Genomic DNA, 15411 nt, shown 5'->3' with positions numbered 1-15411 from the left:
CCGGAGCTCCCGGCTCGGGTCCCGGCGCTGACCAACGACAGCCCCCCGAAACACTGCCCCGGGGGGACGGGGCTCCCCGGGGCTCCCCATCACTTCCCCAGGCTCCCCAGCGCCTCCCGGGGCTCCCCATCATTCCCCTGGGGCTCCCCAGCACTGCCTGGGGCCACCGCGCTCTGCAGAGCCCCGTCCAGTTGCCCCCATCTTTGCAGCCTTGCCACGGAAGCATCTTTTGCCCCAGGGAGATTGAGCGGGCACCTGTTAAACCTTTTCTTTAGGTTTTGAGGTTCAGTTACACGGGAGAGCGCGGTTGGGTTTGGTGTGTCGAGATCGCTCCGCAGCTTTGTGCCCCAGCATTCCTTTATGGGGCGCGGGTTTAGCACAGTTAAGAGGTGACTCGGGGCAACGTAGGGGCAAATCCGGTTCTCAAGGGAGAACACTTGGACTTCTCCGTACGTCTCATAGATGAAATTCTATCACCCCGAGTAGGTACTTTATCGCAGACGGTCGCTGGCAGCAGAGTGGGGAGGTACGTTCCGTGTGCGTTCCTCAGTCAGCTATTGCTCCCCAAATCCTTGAGCCCTCAGCACGCAGCCTACGGCCTTTGGATGGACCTTCCCCGCTATTTATCAACAACTCCAGCAGCACTTTCTGAGGCTGGTTGCAGACTACGACTGCGACGCGGCATTTCCCCGCTCTGCCGTGAGCAGCGGCAGGTCAGGTTGTCACCTGCGTAGCAAACTGCAGCGCTAACACAAGCGCCGGGCGCCGGCACGGCCCAGAGCGGGAGCTCAAAGCCAGCCCCGAGCGAATGCTCCGGCTGCGCGAGGGAGGACGGGAGGGTTTGGCAGCATGTCCCCAACAGCCAGCGCTGAGCGCGAACACCGTCAGCCCAGGCAGCGTTCCTGGGTGCTGCAAGGACTTTTCGGTTCCCTTCAGCTGAACTGGTCTCTCTCCAGCTCTTCTGCAGAGACGTACGCCGTGTATTGGAGAAAAACCACCCGCGGTGGGAGGGGGAGTGTGGCTGGAAGGGACGGTGGTGGCACTGTCGCGCTGCTGCCGGCCCCACGGATGCTTTCACCAGTCTCTAAGGCTGGTCTGGCAATAGCAGAGATTATACTAACGTACATTGTGTTGATGTGATCGCCACGAATATATTGTAGATCATCCACGAGAGTGATTGAAAAACAGAGAGTGAAGAAAAACTACTTTTAATGCTTCTGGGGGGTTAATATTCATATACCTCACGGTCAGAAACTTGAAACAACTCCATCTGTTTGGCTTACCCAGAACACTGGAAGACAATTGCATTACAAAATATAACTATTTTGTATTTATTTTTTCTGAGAGGAAAATGAGGTTCTTGTGCACCACCAGGTCCATAAAATAGCAGAGCAAGCTGTGCCGAGGCCAAGCGGCTGGAAGCTGAACTCAGGCTTCTTCAAAGGAAAAACTAATCACTGCTTGTTACTAGAGGGTGTAAGTAGCCACTGGGCCAAGTGGAAGCGCTGACTTCTGCTCGTGGTATTCCCAGATGACAAGTAGATATTTTTCAGAAGATAGAGCTTAGCATAGTCCAAGCTGTCCTTATGTCATGCTGAGGGTACGGGACCAGTATGGAGATCACTGGGTGAAACCAGGAGGAGTCTGGAGAGTGTCTGAGACCTCGGGAATCTGGTGTCGGCACCTCCCGGCGCTGCCCGAGGGTGGGTGTCAGGCACTGCTGCGGGGGGGAACGGGCAAGTTTTCAGCTGTATCGGCAGATCTGTGCGAGGCCCGTTCATCACATAAATCCTGCTTAACCACTCTTCATGATTAAATATTTACAATAAGAATTTATTCATCATTAAAACCATAAATAAAAGGATTACAGAGAAAGTCAGAATGGTTCAGTCAGGAAAGAGCACTAATTATTTTCACCCTTGTGGGTTTTTCTGCATTCAATACTTGAATTTCAAAATTAAAATATTGAGATAAACTCCCGCTTTCATGTGAGTACAGTTGGTTTAATTTCTTATTCAGTGTGAAGCCTGAAAAAGGAGAATAAACACTCATCTAATAATTTACGTTCAGTCATAATTTAGGCCCTGAGCAACAAAGTATTTAAGCAGGCAATAAAACTTTAAGCAGTCAAGTATTCCCACCGACTCCAGAAGGATTATTCAGAGGCTTGAAGTGAGAAGTTGTTTATTTGGAGTAGGGGAAGAGCAGAATTCACGTGCGCTGGAAGCCGAGTCGTGGTGCCCGAGCTGGGGGACGGGTGATGAGAGTTTACAACGTGGGGCGCAGAGCCCAGAGCTCGGGCCCTGCACGGCCACCGGCTTGTTGGGGGCAATTCCCTGGCTTGCGGGATTTTGTATGATCTGGGAAAAGTCTCATCTCTTTGTCTAGTGCTGCCCCAGTGACCCGACCTGATGCACCTGTGAGTGTGGCACAAAATCAATTACCTGAGTTGCTCATCCAGTTTTTATTTTAATGTTTATAAATAGTATGAATAGTGAAAATTATTTACTTTAGGAGGTGATTTAGCTGGGGTTCTAAAAGACATTTAATGCACTTACATTACCCATCATGCTCTAAAACCAACTATATTTCAAATTAAATGCAAATAATTTTGGTTGGGATGTAACTGTTTATCTTGCTAGCAAAAAGCTCCCATTTAGGGATTATTTTTCCTACCAACAGGCACAACTAGGAAGCGATATTCCATGAAAGCTCCTTCCTGATGAGAAGAAAACCAGGAGAAGAGGTAGGTGATGCGCACGGAGCACGTGGGACCTGCCCGCAGCTGGGATCTGAGGGGTTAGGGCAGGGGGAGCGCATCGGACGGAGCCGCGGAGCCCAGGCCGCTGCCCAGGCTGCTGCCCAGCCGCAATGTGCCGGCGACGTGGTTCCTCCGGGGCTGTAGCACGAGTTTTAAAGAACATCCTTGCACGAGTTTTAAAGAACATTCTCGTGCCAGCAGCGTAAACACCCGACAGCTGCTCCGTGCCGGCCTCGCGCCACCTCCCGCTCCAGGCACCTCCCGCCAGGAAATGAATGGGAGTAATTTCTGAACTGGGGGGGAAAATCTCAGCGATGAATATTGCCAGAAAGCTCCTGACGGTCACGTGAGGCACAAATTCTGAGGCTGGTTTTGTGTGAGAAGCTGTTTGCTGCATAGGCGGAAAGGAAATAAGTGGAATAACAGGAAGGAGGAGATTGTCGAGTCCTCAGCAGTATTGCAGTTATTCTCCCAGATTTGCACAGCTGAAGTTGGTTTTTTTTAAGCATCCATCATATTCCTAGTATAGACTATGATGCTGAGGATATTGGGTGATCCTCGGCGCATTCTGGTGGCATTGTAAGATAGTGTCATCCTCAAACGGCAATTTTTCATCTCCTTTGAAATCTTGTCCTTTTTTTGGGGGAAAGGGCAGATATAAGGAAGGATAATGGGACCTATAACCACTGCTTGTTCTCCTTGCATTATCAACATATGAATATCCCAATCGTAATTCTATCTAAATAAATCTAGACCCATTCAAACTTTATATAATGCCATCAATAACCCTGAAAATAAAGAAATGCATTTTACTGAGCGCAGTAAGACCTTGCGTTTGTTGTGCTATTCAGAATGCTTAGATGTATTTTTCACAGCGAGCTTTGTGTTTAACATGCTATCCAAATTCACCGCTCATAGTGTACGGCAGCAATTTCACTCTCGCTCAGCTCCATTGATTTGAAACTTACTACAGCCAGAATATAGTAGAGATTAGTATCTGTACCATTGAAATATCATCCAATATTATCTAAAAGACTGACTAAACAGGAAATAATGACTGGGTAAGGTAAAACACCCTCAGCATTCCCTCAAAACAGGTAAAAAGACACACCTCTGAACCTCTATGTGCTTGTAAAGGAAACAAAAGCTTTAAATTCTCATTTCATAAATTACATCTAATCTCTGGAGAAGATGAAAAAAACATTAGTCATGGGATTTGACTGGAAGTTTCAGAACCCCAGATGGGAGGTGATGAGCCCCCCTGTCGCTGCTGGAGAAGGGCTGGACACGGACAACCCCAGGGTGCCCCGGAGCTGCCCCTGAGGACACAGCCAGGCCGCCAGCCGTGCCACCAGCCGTGCCACCAGCCGTGCCACCAGCCAGGCCACCAGCCAGGCCACTGGCCACGGGAGCCCGCTCCGCGGGGAAGGCAGCTCCAGCCTGCGAGCGGGTCCTGCCCGCGGTGCTGTCGGGAGCACCCCGATAAGGAAGGGCAGCGTCACCCAGAGCAGAGTCCACGCGGCCGGGCGGCTCGAGGGGAAGGATGGGCCAAGCCTCTCTGCTTCTCAGCGTCCCCAGCCCCAAAGTCTGTGTTTGGCAGGGCTGTACGGCCCAGCGCCTGCTCTTCACAAGCGTGGGTGCAATGGGGTAGAAATTGGACCTCTTTGTTCTTTTAGCACATATGCAAAGTTTTAAAAACTCTCCCTAAGTGTTCACAAAGTCAATCCAAATAATTTAAGTGTTCTGCCTTATTGCTGTCCCTAGTAACAGGGTCAAATGATTCAGCAAAAACCTTTCTTAGTATAATCCTCCAGAGGTAGATGAATACGCAGTTGATGAATTTTGGATGTGTTCCCAAGCTGCTGCATCAGTTGGGTCCAAAAACTCGCAATAAATGAATTTAATCAGGAAATATCGCTCCGATATGAATGTTTAATGGTGCTGATTTATAGTTTCAGCTGCCAAAGTCAGGAGCTAGCTTAGCAGTTGAGAGCCCACAAAGCTCAAGGTTTCAGAACAAATAACTCTCCTTGGGGATTAAACGTTGCAAAAGATGTTACCAGACAGGCAGAAGGGAAGTTTTGCCTCCTACTGAAGTGGTTGACCCAGCACAGGACTAAACTATTCAAACGTCTCTGAAAATGTTTCTTTTAAAAGCTGTGTTCTAACAAGTATACTCCTTCAGACACCAGCTGTTGTATTGTCAGTAAGTTCCTCTAACAATTCATTTTTGTTGTGTTGTTTTTTTATCTCACCTGCTAGAAAACAAGAGTTTGCAGCACTTGAGGGGCATGGGGCCAGCAGCAGCTCTGCGCTGCGCTGTAGAGCCGCAGGCAGGTCCTGTGCTCTCTGCAAGGGCACAAGTTCTGTGCCTAAGAGGTATCATTTGTAAAACGAGTTTGATGGCAGAACTGCAAGTCCTTCCGAAAACTGAGGCCATCCAGGAGAACATTCTGTAAACCCGCGTGGTTTGTAGGATCACGCACAGTATGAAACACATGAGAGGGAAGGTTGGAGAGAGTCTGTGGTTTACTGCACACACATAGACCTGGCCTACAAAACTGCAGCCCACACCAACTTAGACCACACAAACGTTTGTCCCAGCTGTAGATTTCAGCCCTCACTCCTCTCAGACAGACCATTGAGTCACCTTTCTGTTGTTGTTGTCGTCCTGTTGTCTGGATGTCCTGCTTTCGGGATGCCCCGCTGACCAGTCTAACCTCTGACGTCTGCTGTGACAAGGACAGCAGAAGCAGCAGGAGCTGCGGGCTGTCCTGCCCAGTGCTCAGCGCTGTTCTCCCGCGTCGGTGCCGTCCTCGCCTCCTCCGCTGTGATCGGACAAACCCAATTTTTGGATGTAGCCTATACAACACACACAAAATATGTCTAAATACGTCCAGGCTACAAAGGGAAGGACTTAGGAAACGTCAGATTAAGTTTGCCCTGGGGTAGCTTTTCCTGAGCTCCTTAAGGATATGGGCATTGTATGACTTATATCAGTAATCACACTATTTTTATACAGGCCTCCTGCTGAGATCAGTGCTCCGCCTGGGCGCCCGCTCTGAAGAACCAGGCCTGGGGGATGAAGGGCGCTCGTGTTGCTAAAACCCTTTAGTTTGTTGCCGAAGCCGCAAGGAGCGGGCGGAGGCGGTTTGCAGCGAGCGGACTGATGACTGAAAGGCAGCTGAGGAGTTCCTTGAAAAATGAAGCCGGTGCCGCCATTAGCCGCAATGGCGCAACAGTCCCAGGCGAGTTACGCCAGGCGGGCTGTCACAGCCAGTCCTTATCCACACCTCCTCGCGAGCAGCGTTTGGGCAACACGGAGATGAGCTCGTGGCAAAGCCAGGAGGAAACGGCGGCTTCCATCTGCGGAGAAGGACCCGCTGAGCACACGGGGGGCCGCAGCCACGCGCCGAGTGAGGAGGATGAGGCGGCGCGGGACGGGCGCAGCAACGGAACCAGCCCCAAGCTCCGCGCACCGGTACGGCCCGGCTCACGCGGGCCCGGGCTCCAGTGGCCGTTCCTCAGTGTCGGTTTTGGTCTGTAATTGCCTTAATTTTGTTTTCAGTATAAAGTTCTCACCTCAAAATCTTGTTTTCTCCAATCCCACTCCGGCTCTGAGCAGCGATGCTTTTTCTCATCAGTTCCTTTTCCCTTTACTTCAGTATCTTCTCCCAGCACAAACACCTAAGTCAGAGGCAGATACGTACCATGGAAAATTTCAGTGCAGATAATTAAAGTTCAACTTAGTTTTGCAACCTATTGAAAAAAAAAAGGGCCTTGCCAAGGAAGCGCTAACTGTGGGAGGACTTCCACCGCGAGGCGCTTCCCGCGGTGACTTTCTGTAGACGCTCCTTGGTGTTGGCTCCATGGAAGGGTCTCGGCCGTCCCTCCCCGCGGGGCAGGGGGGACACCGGAGCCCCCCACCGAGGGCAGCTCGGAGGAGGTTCGGCTGCGACAGCGCGGAGGACGGCGCTTGGTCTGTGGGAGAGAAACCGCGCCCGGATCCTGGGCGGTTGGGGACAAAAACTTTCATTTTTGTGGCGTTTCAGGTGGAGTTGAGGTTCCACAGGGGCCAGCCAAGGCCGTATAAGGTGTGTTTAAAAAGGAAACGATAATAATTTTATTTTCTTGACGTTCGGGGAATTGGGGCGATCCACCCGCGGGCGGCTGGGAGCGCAGCACCCACGGCCCTGGCGCGCGTGGGGGGAACTTACTCAGAAAAAGGAATTTTCGGTGAACCGCTGCTGCCGGGCCCGCGGGGCCGGGTCTCCGGGCGGCCGCGGCGCGGGGCGGGGCGGGGCGGGGCGGGGCGGGGCGGGACTCCCCGCGGGGCCGGTGGCCGGGCTGGGAGCGCGGCGGGGCGGCGGCGGGTGGGGCGCGGCGCGGCCCCTTTAAGGCGCGCGGCGGCGGCGCGGGGCGCCCATGTGGAGGGGCTCCATGCCTTGTTGTCCTCCGCGCCCATTGGCCCGGGCCTCGGTGACGTATTGCGACGGGCCGCGAGCGCACTGCGGGGGGAGCGTCGCCCGCAAAACCCGGCGGCCGGATCCTGGCGCCGCCGGCCCGCCCCGGCCCCCTCCGCGCCCGGCGCCTTCCCGCCGCCGCTCCCCGCCCGCCGGGGGCGAACCGGCGGCCGCGGCCGCCCCCGCTGCGGCCGGTGGGGGCCTCCGGGCCGCTCCCGCGGCCCGGCGAGCCGTTTCGGCCGCCCCGTCCCGTCCCGCCCCCGCCCCGTCCGGCCGGGCCGCCCCGCGGCTCCGCGCCGCGTCTTGCCGCCGCCCCGCCGCGTAGTAAGCGGGGCCGCGCCAGCGCCCGCCTGTTGTGTTTCTGTTGCCGCCCGCCATCTTGTCGCCAGCGCTGCTGCCGTCGGGGCGAGCCGCGGGGCGGCGCGGCGCCTGCGGCCGGGGCCCGCGCAACCGGGGCGGCGGCGGTGGCGGCGGCCGGGGCCCGCGCCATGAGCATCGAGACGCTGCTGGAGGCGGCGCGGTTCCTGGAGTGGCAGGCGCAGCAGCAGCAGCAGACCGCACGTGGTAAGGGGCCGCGGCCGCCGCCTGACAGCCGGCGGGCGGCCGGGGCTGGGGCGGCGGTGAGGCCGGGGGGGGGGGGAGACACGGGGACGGCGGCGGCGGCCCGGCCGCGCCGGCACCTCGGGCGGGGCCGCGGCGCTGCCGGGGCGGGGGAAGCTCGCGGCGGCGGTGACAGGGCGCTGGGGGGGAGGGTGGGTGGGTGGCGGTGAGGGGGGGTGAGCGCGGCGCCGCCCCGGCGGGGGGCACCGGGCGGGCGGGGCGGCCCTGAGGGCCCCGTGAGGGGAAAGATTGGGGGGGGGGGGGGGGGCGCCGGCCGCCCCCGCCCCTCCCGCGCGCGCGCTGCGTGTCCCCGCGCCGGCGGCGGGGAGGGGGGGAAGGGGCGGGTCCGCACCGCGTGACGCGCGCCAGGCCCCGCCCGCCACCACGTGCGCGCGGCCCCGCCCCGCCCGCGCGCGGGGAGCGGCCCAGCCCCGGCGGGGAGCCCCGCCCCTGGCCACGCCCCGCGGCCGCGGACACGGCACCGCCCCCCCGCGGGGTGGGCCCGGCCCGGGGATGGGGGGGCCGGTCTGGGGAAACCCCGCGGCGGCTCCTCCAGCGCCCCCCGCTCGCTGCCCCCCCCTCCGCTTCGCTGCTTCTCCGGGGCCGGTTGTCGCGGTGGCGGGGGGGGGGTTCGGCGCGGTCGCGGCCCTCGGCGGAGGATCCCGGCAGGGGCGATCGTTGTGTTCCTCCGGCCGCGAGGGGCGGCTGGGCCGGGGGGCGGCAGCGGGAACCTGCGGCGGCAGCGGGAGCGAGCGGCGCTTTGTGCGCCGGCGGCGGGCGGGAGCCATTGTCTGGGCGATGAGTCACGACGGGGATGGGGGGTGTCGCGGGGCCGGGCGGCTCCGAGCCGGGCCGGAGGCTTCCCCGGTCTGAAACAAAAAGGTGGATTTTGGGGCTGCAGCGGTGCCCGGCCCGACACTGACCCCCAGCCCCGAGCAGGGCCTGATGGAGCTCCCCGCGCCTGTGCTGAGCCTGTGACAGCTCCATCGCCTCTCCTCGGCCCTGCGCAAGGGCTGTCAGTCAGTCGGTGTTCGGGCTGTCAGCATTCGGACTGTTAATAAATCTTCGCAGCTCGGTGGCTCGCAGATGGCGAATGCGCTCTGGGTGTAGCGGAGGTTGAACACTGGAGAACCGGTATTACACAGGGTTGTTTAGTATTTCTTCTGCTGCAGCAAAGTATCTTAATTATGACCCCGCACTATGAGAGCGTTTTGTAAATGGATGCAACAGGTGAGGATCTGGGATCCGTAGGGAGACAGGGCAGGAGTGACCCAGCTGCATCGTGCTGGGGAATGTCCGAAGACAGAAATTACGTCTGAAGTGGGGCATGGGCAAGGCAATGCGCCAGAAACGTCAGATGGGCTTTCTGGTGCCGAGGAGCAGCACGCAGGGGCGTGTGGAGATGCTGTTTCGGAGCAGGGCTTGCCTGGGTGAGTTTGCCCAGTGCCCGCCTCTCCTTGGTGGTGACGGGTGCTTTGTTTTCCTGCTGCGATAGGCACAGGTGCCATCACTGCCGCAACAGGCATGGCAGGGCTGAGCTGGCTGTGCAGACGTGGCTACTTCGGGGAAGTGGTGAGCACCAGGAAGATGTGTGGCACAAGAGGGAGGAGCCCGTCGCTTGAACTTTGGGAAGATGTTGAGGGAGAGCACCAACAGAGAAGTAGCTGGGAAAGACTGGGCGACAATAAAGCGTTCTCCATCAGCTTCCTTCCCTCGCCACCTTCTTCCTCGCCTCCCCTTTCGAATGTGTGTTTGGAGATGCTTTACGGTCTGCATGACACCCACAGTTACACTGCAGAACTCTGGGGGTCCAGCCTGGCCTTCCAATTAGTCCAATTTGGGAACACCATTAAAAATGCACAATAAAACTGATTTAAGGCTGCCGGAGGTGCTGCAGGGTGCTGGGCCTTGGGCGGGAGAGCAGGAACCGGCGCGGGGATCCCAGCTAATGTGACGGCGAGTGTGGTCTGTGATCATTCCCTCTGGGTCTGCCCAGGCCTTCCTGCCAACTAGGCAGTAAAATACTTAAGCTGTTGCTTTTTCAATCCTGGGCATAAAGGAGGAAAAAGTCTTCCATGCGTCATCCATGTTCATCATCCTGTCTTTACGAGGAAGAAAACTGATCAAAGGAAAAACCAGAAAGGTTTCGGAGAAAGGAGAGCAGAAAGGCTTTGGGAGGGCAGAGGGTTAAGGAATGGCGGTTCCCCTTCACGGAATTCCCGGCGACATGGAGTGCTGCGGTCCTCACACGTGAAAACGCAGCATGTGAGGCATCGCTGCTCGCTCTGCCTGCGTGGGGAGCGCCGTGGCCGCTTCCCGGCGGGGCAGAGGTGGTGGAGGACTGTCTCTGCGAGCAGGTTGCGGCTGAGGAGAGCTTGCTGAAGAGAGGAGAGGCAGCAGGGTTCTCTGGAGCAGACAGCAGCTGGATCTTCACCTTCTCCTTGGACTCGCCGGGAGGTCAGGCCAGCAGCTTTTGTCACAGCTTTGTGCTGCTTCTTGTGGCTGATAGTTACTGGGCTGCAGCTTGAATTGTCTCAAGCTTCGGGGAGCACCCGAAATAAAAACACGTCTTTCAGGGAGGAAAGTGGTGTCTGCAAAGCTGTGAGATGGACGCCTACCCCAGCGCCCACCCTCTCCTTCCACACAGTGCACGGTGCTGCCTGTGACCCCAGGGGCCCCAGAAGTGGTGGGTGCTGCCTGGTGCCGTGTTTCGCGGGTCTGCGAAGGAAGCGGCGCTCAGCTTTGGAGTCGGGTCCCGCTGTGTTCATCGAGGTGCTGGCTCCCGTGGCATCCAAGCGCTGTCAGACCTGGCGCAGGAGCTGCAGGACGGCCCGTTTCCCTGGCTGGAACACACGCCTTTGCTCAGTCTGTTTTGTTTTCCAGCAGGGTATGCACGTGGCTTTTCCTGCTCCGCCGGCCTCTTCCACCAGTGGAAAATTAAACCATGTAGGCTTTGTTTTTCTTAATTTATAACCAGAGTGAGTCTCGTCGGGTGCCTTGGGCTCTCTGAGAGCCGCTCGTTGGTTTGGGGAGTCGTTTGCGGCGCTGTTTGGGTTTGCTGGTGGGGCTGGGGGGAAGCCCCTCGGCGGCCGCTGGCCCACTGCAGGGAAACCCAGCGTCATTTAACGTGGGCCTGGCCCCGGCGTCAGCCCGAACGCAGTGGGGTCGCTTCTCCTGTCCGTGGGTGATCAGGCACTGCCTACAGTGTGGTTCAAACTGTGTTTACAAGATGTTTACCCAAAAGCCTGTTGAATATTACATATTATATGTATTAATATTTCAGAGAACATCATTTCAAATTGCTGAGAAAAGCAGAGTCAGAATACATCAGCTTGAGATACACCCCTAAGAGTAACAGCTCGATAGTCTAGCAACGTAGTACAGTCGTGACTGGGACCTCGGGGCGAAAGAGGCTTCAGTGCCGTGGGGATCCTTGTGTTGCGCCGTTCGTTATTAAAGCTGAGCTCAGACTTGGCTAAAACACTTGCCGGAACCTGAAGGACGGAGCACAAGTGGTTGGTTGTTACCTCCTGAGTAAACTGGGAGCAGAAGAAATGACAGTAACAGAGTGAGTTGGAGAGAATTGTGTGCTTATTAATTAAACAACTACCCAGATACATCTGATGATTTTTACATCTATAGAATCCTCACTCTTGATGATACTTCCACAGCATAAACATTTCCACTATTTCCTGGCTTGAAATAGTGGGTTTTGGAGGCTCTCTTGCTTGTGTGCTCGTGGCATGGCCCAGTTTGAACCTGAGAGCACGCTTGGTTTTGCTGCATGCTTTGTGCTGGGCTTGTACGACTTGGAAATAGTGTCCTACAAATGTGTGAGACAGATTTATGTAGATGTGCAGAGAGATGTAACGAAAATGAAACTTCAGTGGTTTGGCTCGTCATCTGTACTCCCGTTTATATGCTCAGCAGACCCTTTCTCCTGTGTGATGACAAATGTTATGTAAATGATGATACTAGTAATACTGTTGTTTGGATCTCATTAATTTGTGGAGAGAATACCAACAGATTTGGGGGAGGTGAGGGGGATAGTTGATGTTACGCGTTTCTTACAAGAGTAACGCCATGGGAATGCAACCAACAACAGACACACCCTGGACCTGCACCACGTTGGCCACATACTTCAACATTTCTGATTGTTTTGGGAGTCAGGATTTTGAAGCACTCTTGTCTCATCCACATCTGCGCTTTCCTGCTTCATGTGTCGCTGCTGCTGACCCCTTCTCTGTAAACAAGCAGCTCACATGCATGTAAATGTGTATGTTTACACAGGCACAAACCTGCAAACTGGGATCCTTCTTCTGTCTGTTATTTGCAAACTCCAGAGACATTTGACTTGAATTGGAGGGTGGCCGATTTCTTTGAGTTTAGGTTAATCCAAGAATGTTTCATGATCTAAGAAAACAAGTTTATTTATAATTGCAAGTAACTAATATTTGTTTTCTTAGGGTTTTTCCCATAGATATTTGTCTGTGACCCTCTTGGCTTGCACTCTCTGCTCTGTGCTGCTCAGTTCTGTTTGTAGCCTTTCATTTTTTCGAGCGCTGCCAGCCGGGGTGGTGACGGAGCAGCCAGTGTAGTTCTGGTCTTTTCCCATCTCATCTGACCGCCATTTTGTCATGCGTCTTGATTGCGTGGGATTGATAATGAGCTGTGTGGTGACCAGGAAGGCTTCCTTGGCTGTCGTGCCACCCACCCAGTGCTGGTGGGTGAGGCAGAGGACCAGCTCGTGCCCAGCACCCGCGTTCCGGCAGCGGCTCAGCACCAGTGTCTCAGCAGATCTCCCCAGTGCAATGTCAAGACCCATCTACGGACACCCCCAAGGGCTTTTGGCCCCCAGCTGGCCTTTGTCCGGCCGGCTCAGGATGGATGCGCGCGCTCTGATGCCTCTCTGGGCACACGTGGCCGTGTCCTCCACCATCGCTGGCGTGCTATGGCCAGTACATCCACCTGATTTCTTTCGGGAGAAGTTACAGCACCTCCTGACAAACATCGCGGTGTTTGTCTTTGTCCAAAGGCTTCCAGGTGCGCGAGAGCGACCCTGCAGCCCCCAAGTGCGCCAGTGCCGCCGTGGTAGGTGGCAGTAGCTTTGCTAGACGGGAGCGCAGGCTTTGCTAGACGGGAGCGCAGGCTTGGCTGTCTGGAGTCTGCGTAGGCCTGCCGAAACCACGGAACAGCCTGACAGCAGGCTGGCTTCTGGAAGATAATTGCCTCACGTAATCCTCACCTATCCTGTTACTCGGGTGCTCAGCCAGCTGTGTGCTCACCTTTGCCTTGATCTTTTTGTACTTCGTGGGGAGCGCAGACCCGGCAGAGGCAATCGGGCCCCGTGGTGGAGGGTGAGGGCGTCGTGGTGGCTGCAGCAGAGGACCCCTTCCAAATCTGACATCGTCTGCACAATCCACCTCTCCTGATGCACTAAAGTAACATTTTTTATCTCATTGCTTTGGGAAGCAGCACTGTGTTGTAGGCCAACAGCAGGGCTGGAAGTTGGAAATCTGCTTTCCTGAACCCTGCTGATGCCTTTTTCTGTGCTGTGAGGCACGTCAGTTGAATTTTCTCTATAAAATGCTGAACTTCCCAAAACCTGACAGAGTCAAAACTTTTTTGTTTGTTTGTTTTTAAATTGAAGAGAGCTCTGGTCCTCTCAGTGGTATCTTGTGGCAGTGAGTCCCACAGTGTAATTATAATCAACATCTGAAGGGGTTTAATTGTTTTTGACTTGTTGCTTTTGAGGTATTTGAGATTGGTAGTGCTGGGGAGCGTGCTGGCTGCACACCCTGCACGCTGGTCTGGGGGCTCCGGTTCAGGCAGAGCCACATGTCCAGCTGCAGTCTGAGGAAAGAAATAAAACTGCACATAAGTTGTCCTTCATTTCTCATCTTCGTCCTCTTCTGTCTTCTCTACGCATACAGGCGTACACGTATGCTTGGAAAGGGAAGGATAATACAAAGACAACATGCAGCATACGAAGTTTGCAGGCCTTCCTTGCCAAGAAAAAAGCCAACTTCCCTTCCACTGACTGATAAATTGTTTCACCAAGGGACATCAAAGCATTTTACTGTCCTTAGCTGAATTTTGCAGCACTTCTGAAAGGTCACAGGTGGAAGAGCTGAGGTGCGGGGATGTGAAGTGCCTTACACATCTTGACAAGGCAAGAAGTCAAGTTGAGCTTCCTGGTTCCCCGTCCCCTCGAGCCGGGTGCGAGGTTGGAGTGTAGAAAGCCTCAAGACTCACTGACCATCACATCTCCCGAGTGGAAGCCGCCTGTGTTACCCTGCAGGGGATGGGATGGGGAAGAACGAGGAGTGTGCGGAGGCTGCAGCCAGGCCTGGCTTAGTGCAGTTCACTCTACTGGCTAGTTAAGGATTCCCTTGTGCTTTCCCTGCCCTTCCTTGGCCTTTTTCATGGTGGCACCTGGTGAGGAAAGTCGTTTCCTCTGTGTGTCTGTGCTCAGGGCTGTATGTAGAAGCGTGATGTGTGTCTGGTGGTACCTGCCGAGAGCCCGCAGGGTAGTGGTGGCCCTGCGGAAAGTGATGGATGTGTTGGCACGTGCATTACCCTGGTGGCAGCACAGAGCGTGCTGCCAGGAGCTGCACCAGGCCTCCCAGTGTCCCTGGGCGGCCTGTTTGCATTTCTCTGTGCAGAAAAGGCAAGGGACAGAGAGAGACCCTCAGCAGTGACCTCAGCAGGGTGGGGTGGTGCCTGGGCCCCAGCTCTGCTCGGGCTGGTGAGGGATGCTGGGGAGGGGATCAGACACTGTAGTGCTCACCCCCACCTTTCCAAAATGGCCTTGTTTGACCCTGACCATCTGCAGTCGATGTCCACTCTATGAAATTTTGGTCACATTCTTCATGCTGTTCCCTTCACGTACCCATTTAGCTTGTTAGAAGTGCATCCTTGCTCGTGAAGTCTCCAGACCGATCTCTGAGTATTTGTGCAGCCAAAAAGGCACCAGGTTTTTCCCACTGCAGCACAAAATAGTCCCTGGTTCAGGACCCTGCCAGGATCTTGCTAGCGAGGATGTGCAGTTCTAGCTGTGGTGTAGATCGAGCTCTTGTCCATTTGCAGGAAGCCGAGTGACAAAGGCTGTACCGGGTATTTTGGATGAGGAACACACGGTTAGTGGGTGCCTGGAACATCGGCAGATGATGCTGTAGCTTCAAGTTCTTTGCTGTGAAGGTGGGCAGGATGCAGTGATGCTGTAATAATGTGTGCTAGAGGAGGATGTGGCCTGCTCCCAGAACCTGCTCTTCCTCTCGGGGTGCCCTGAGTGAGATGTTAACTTCGGGAAGAGCCTTGCCCTGGGGCTGAGAGCAGCGTCTGTGGGTGCAGAGGTGGTGGGGTAACTGCCCTGGGGCAGCCTGGTCAAAGCTTCCAACTCCTATGTGCTTGTGTTGTGCTTTGATGGGCAGATCCCCTCGGATTTTCGCCTCCTTTTCTTTTTCAAGGATGGAGGTAGGATTCTGAAGGGAAATCTGCCATTTCCATGCATTTCCTTGAGAAGGGAGCTGACTAATGTGAGCAGCCTGTGAGAGCAGCCCCTGGCACAGCCCTGGGCTGAAGGTA

At 55.5% G+C, this 15411-nt stretch overlaps 1 protein-coding gene and 1 long non-coding RNA gene across 5 annotated transcripts in view; both read left to right on the top strand.

The window, feature by feature from the left end:
* The window catches only part of LOC141952753 (uncharacterized), a 48409-nt gene extending 42156 nt beyond the window's left edge, over positions 1-6253 (top strand). The window contains exons 3-4 of one of the 2 annotated variants that reach the window (XR_012631728.1): positions 2683-2746; positions 5784-6253. This is a non-coding gene — a long non-coding RNA (uncharacterized LOC141952753). The remainder of the gene's footprint in view (positions 1-2682; positions 2747-5783) is intronic. The other variant, XR_012631729.1, reaches the window with a different exon arrangement.
* Positions 6254-7641: 1388 nt separating this feature from the next.
* The window catches only part of MNT (MAX network transcriptional repressor), a 44805-nt gene continuing 37035 nt past the window's right edge, over positions 7642-15411 (top strand). For all 3 annotated transcript variants that reach the window (XM_074890559.1, XM_074890558.1, XM_074890557.1), the window contains exon 1: positions 7642-7788. In XM_074890559.1, coding sequence (XP_074746660.1) covers positions 7713-7788 — 76 coding nt within the window. In that variant the 5' untranslated portion in view covers positions 7642-7712. The remainder of the gene's footprint in view (positions 7789-15411) is intronic.

Source organism: Strix uralensis, chromosome 20 (genome assembly GCF_047716275.1).
Source record: "Strix uralensis isolate ZFMK-TIS-50842 chromosome 20, bStrUra1, whole genome shotgun sequence".
Taxonomy (NCBI): domain Eukaryota; kingdom Metazoa; phylum Chordata; class Aves; order Strigiformes; family Strigidae; genus Strix; species Strix uralensis.
This window is presented reverse-complemented; position numbering and strand designations above follow the sequence as displayed.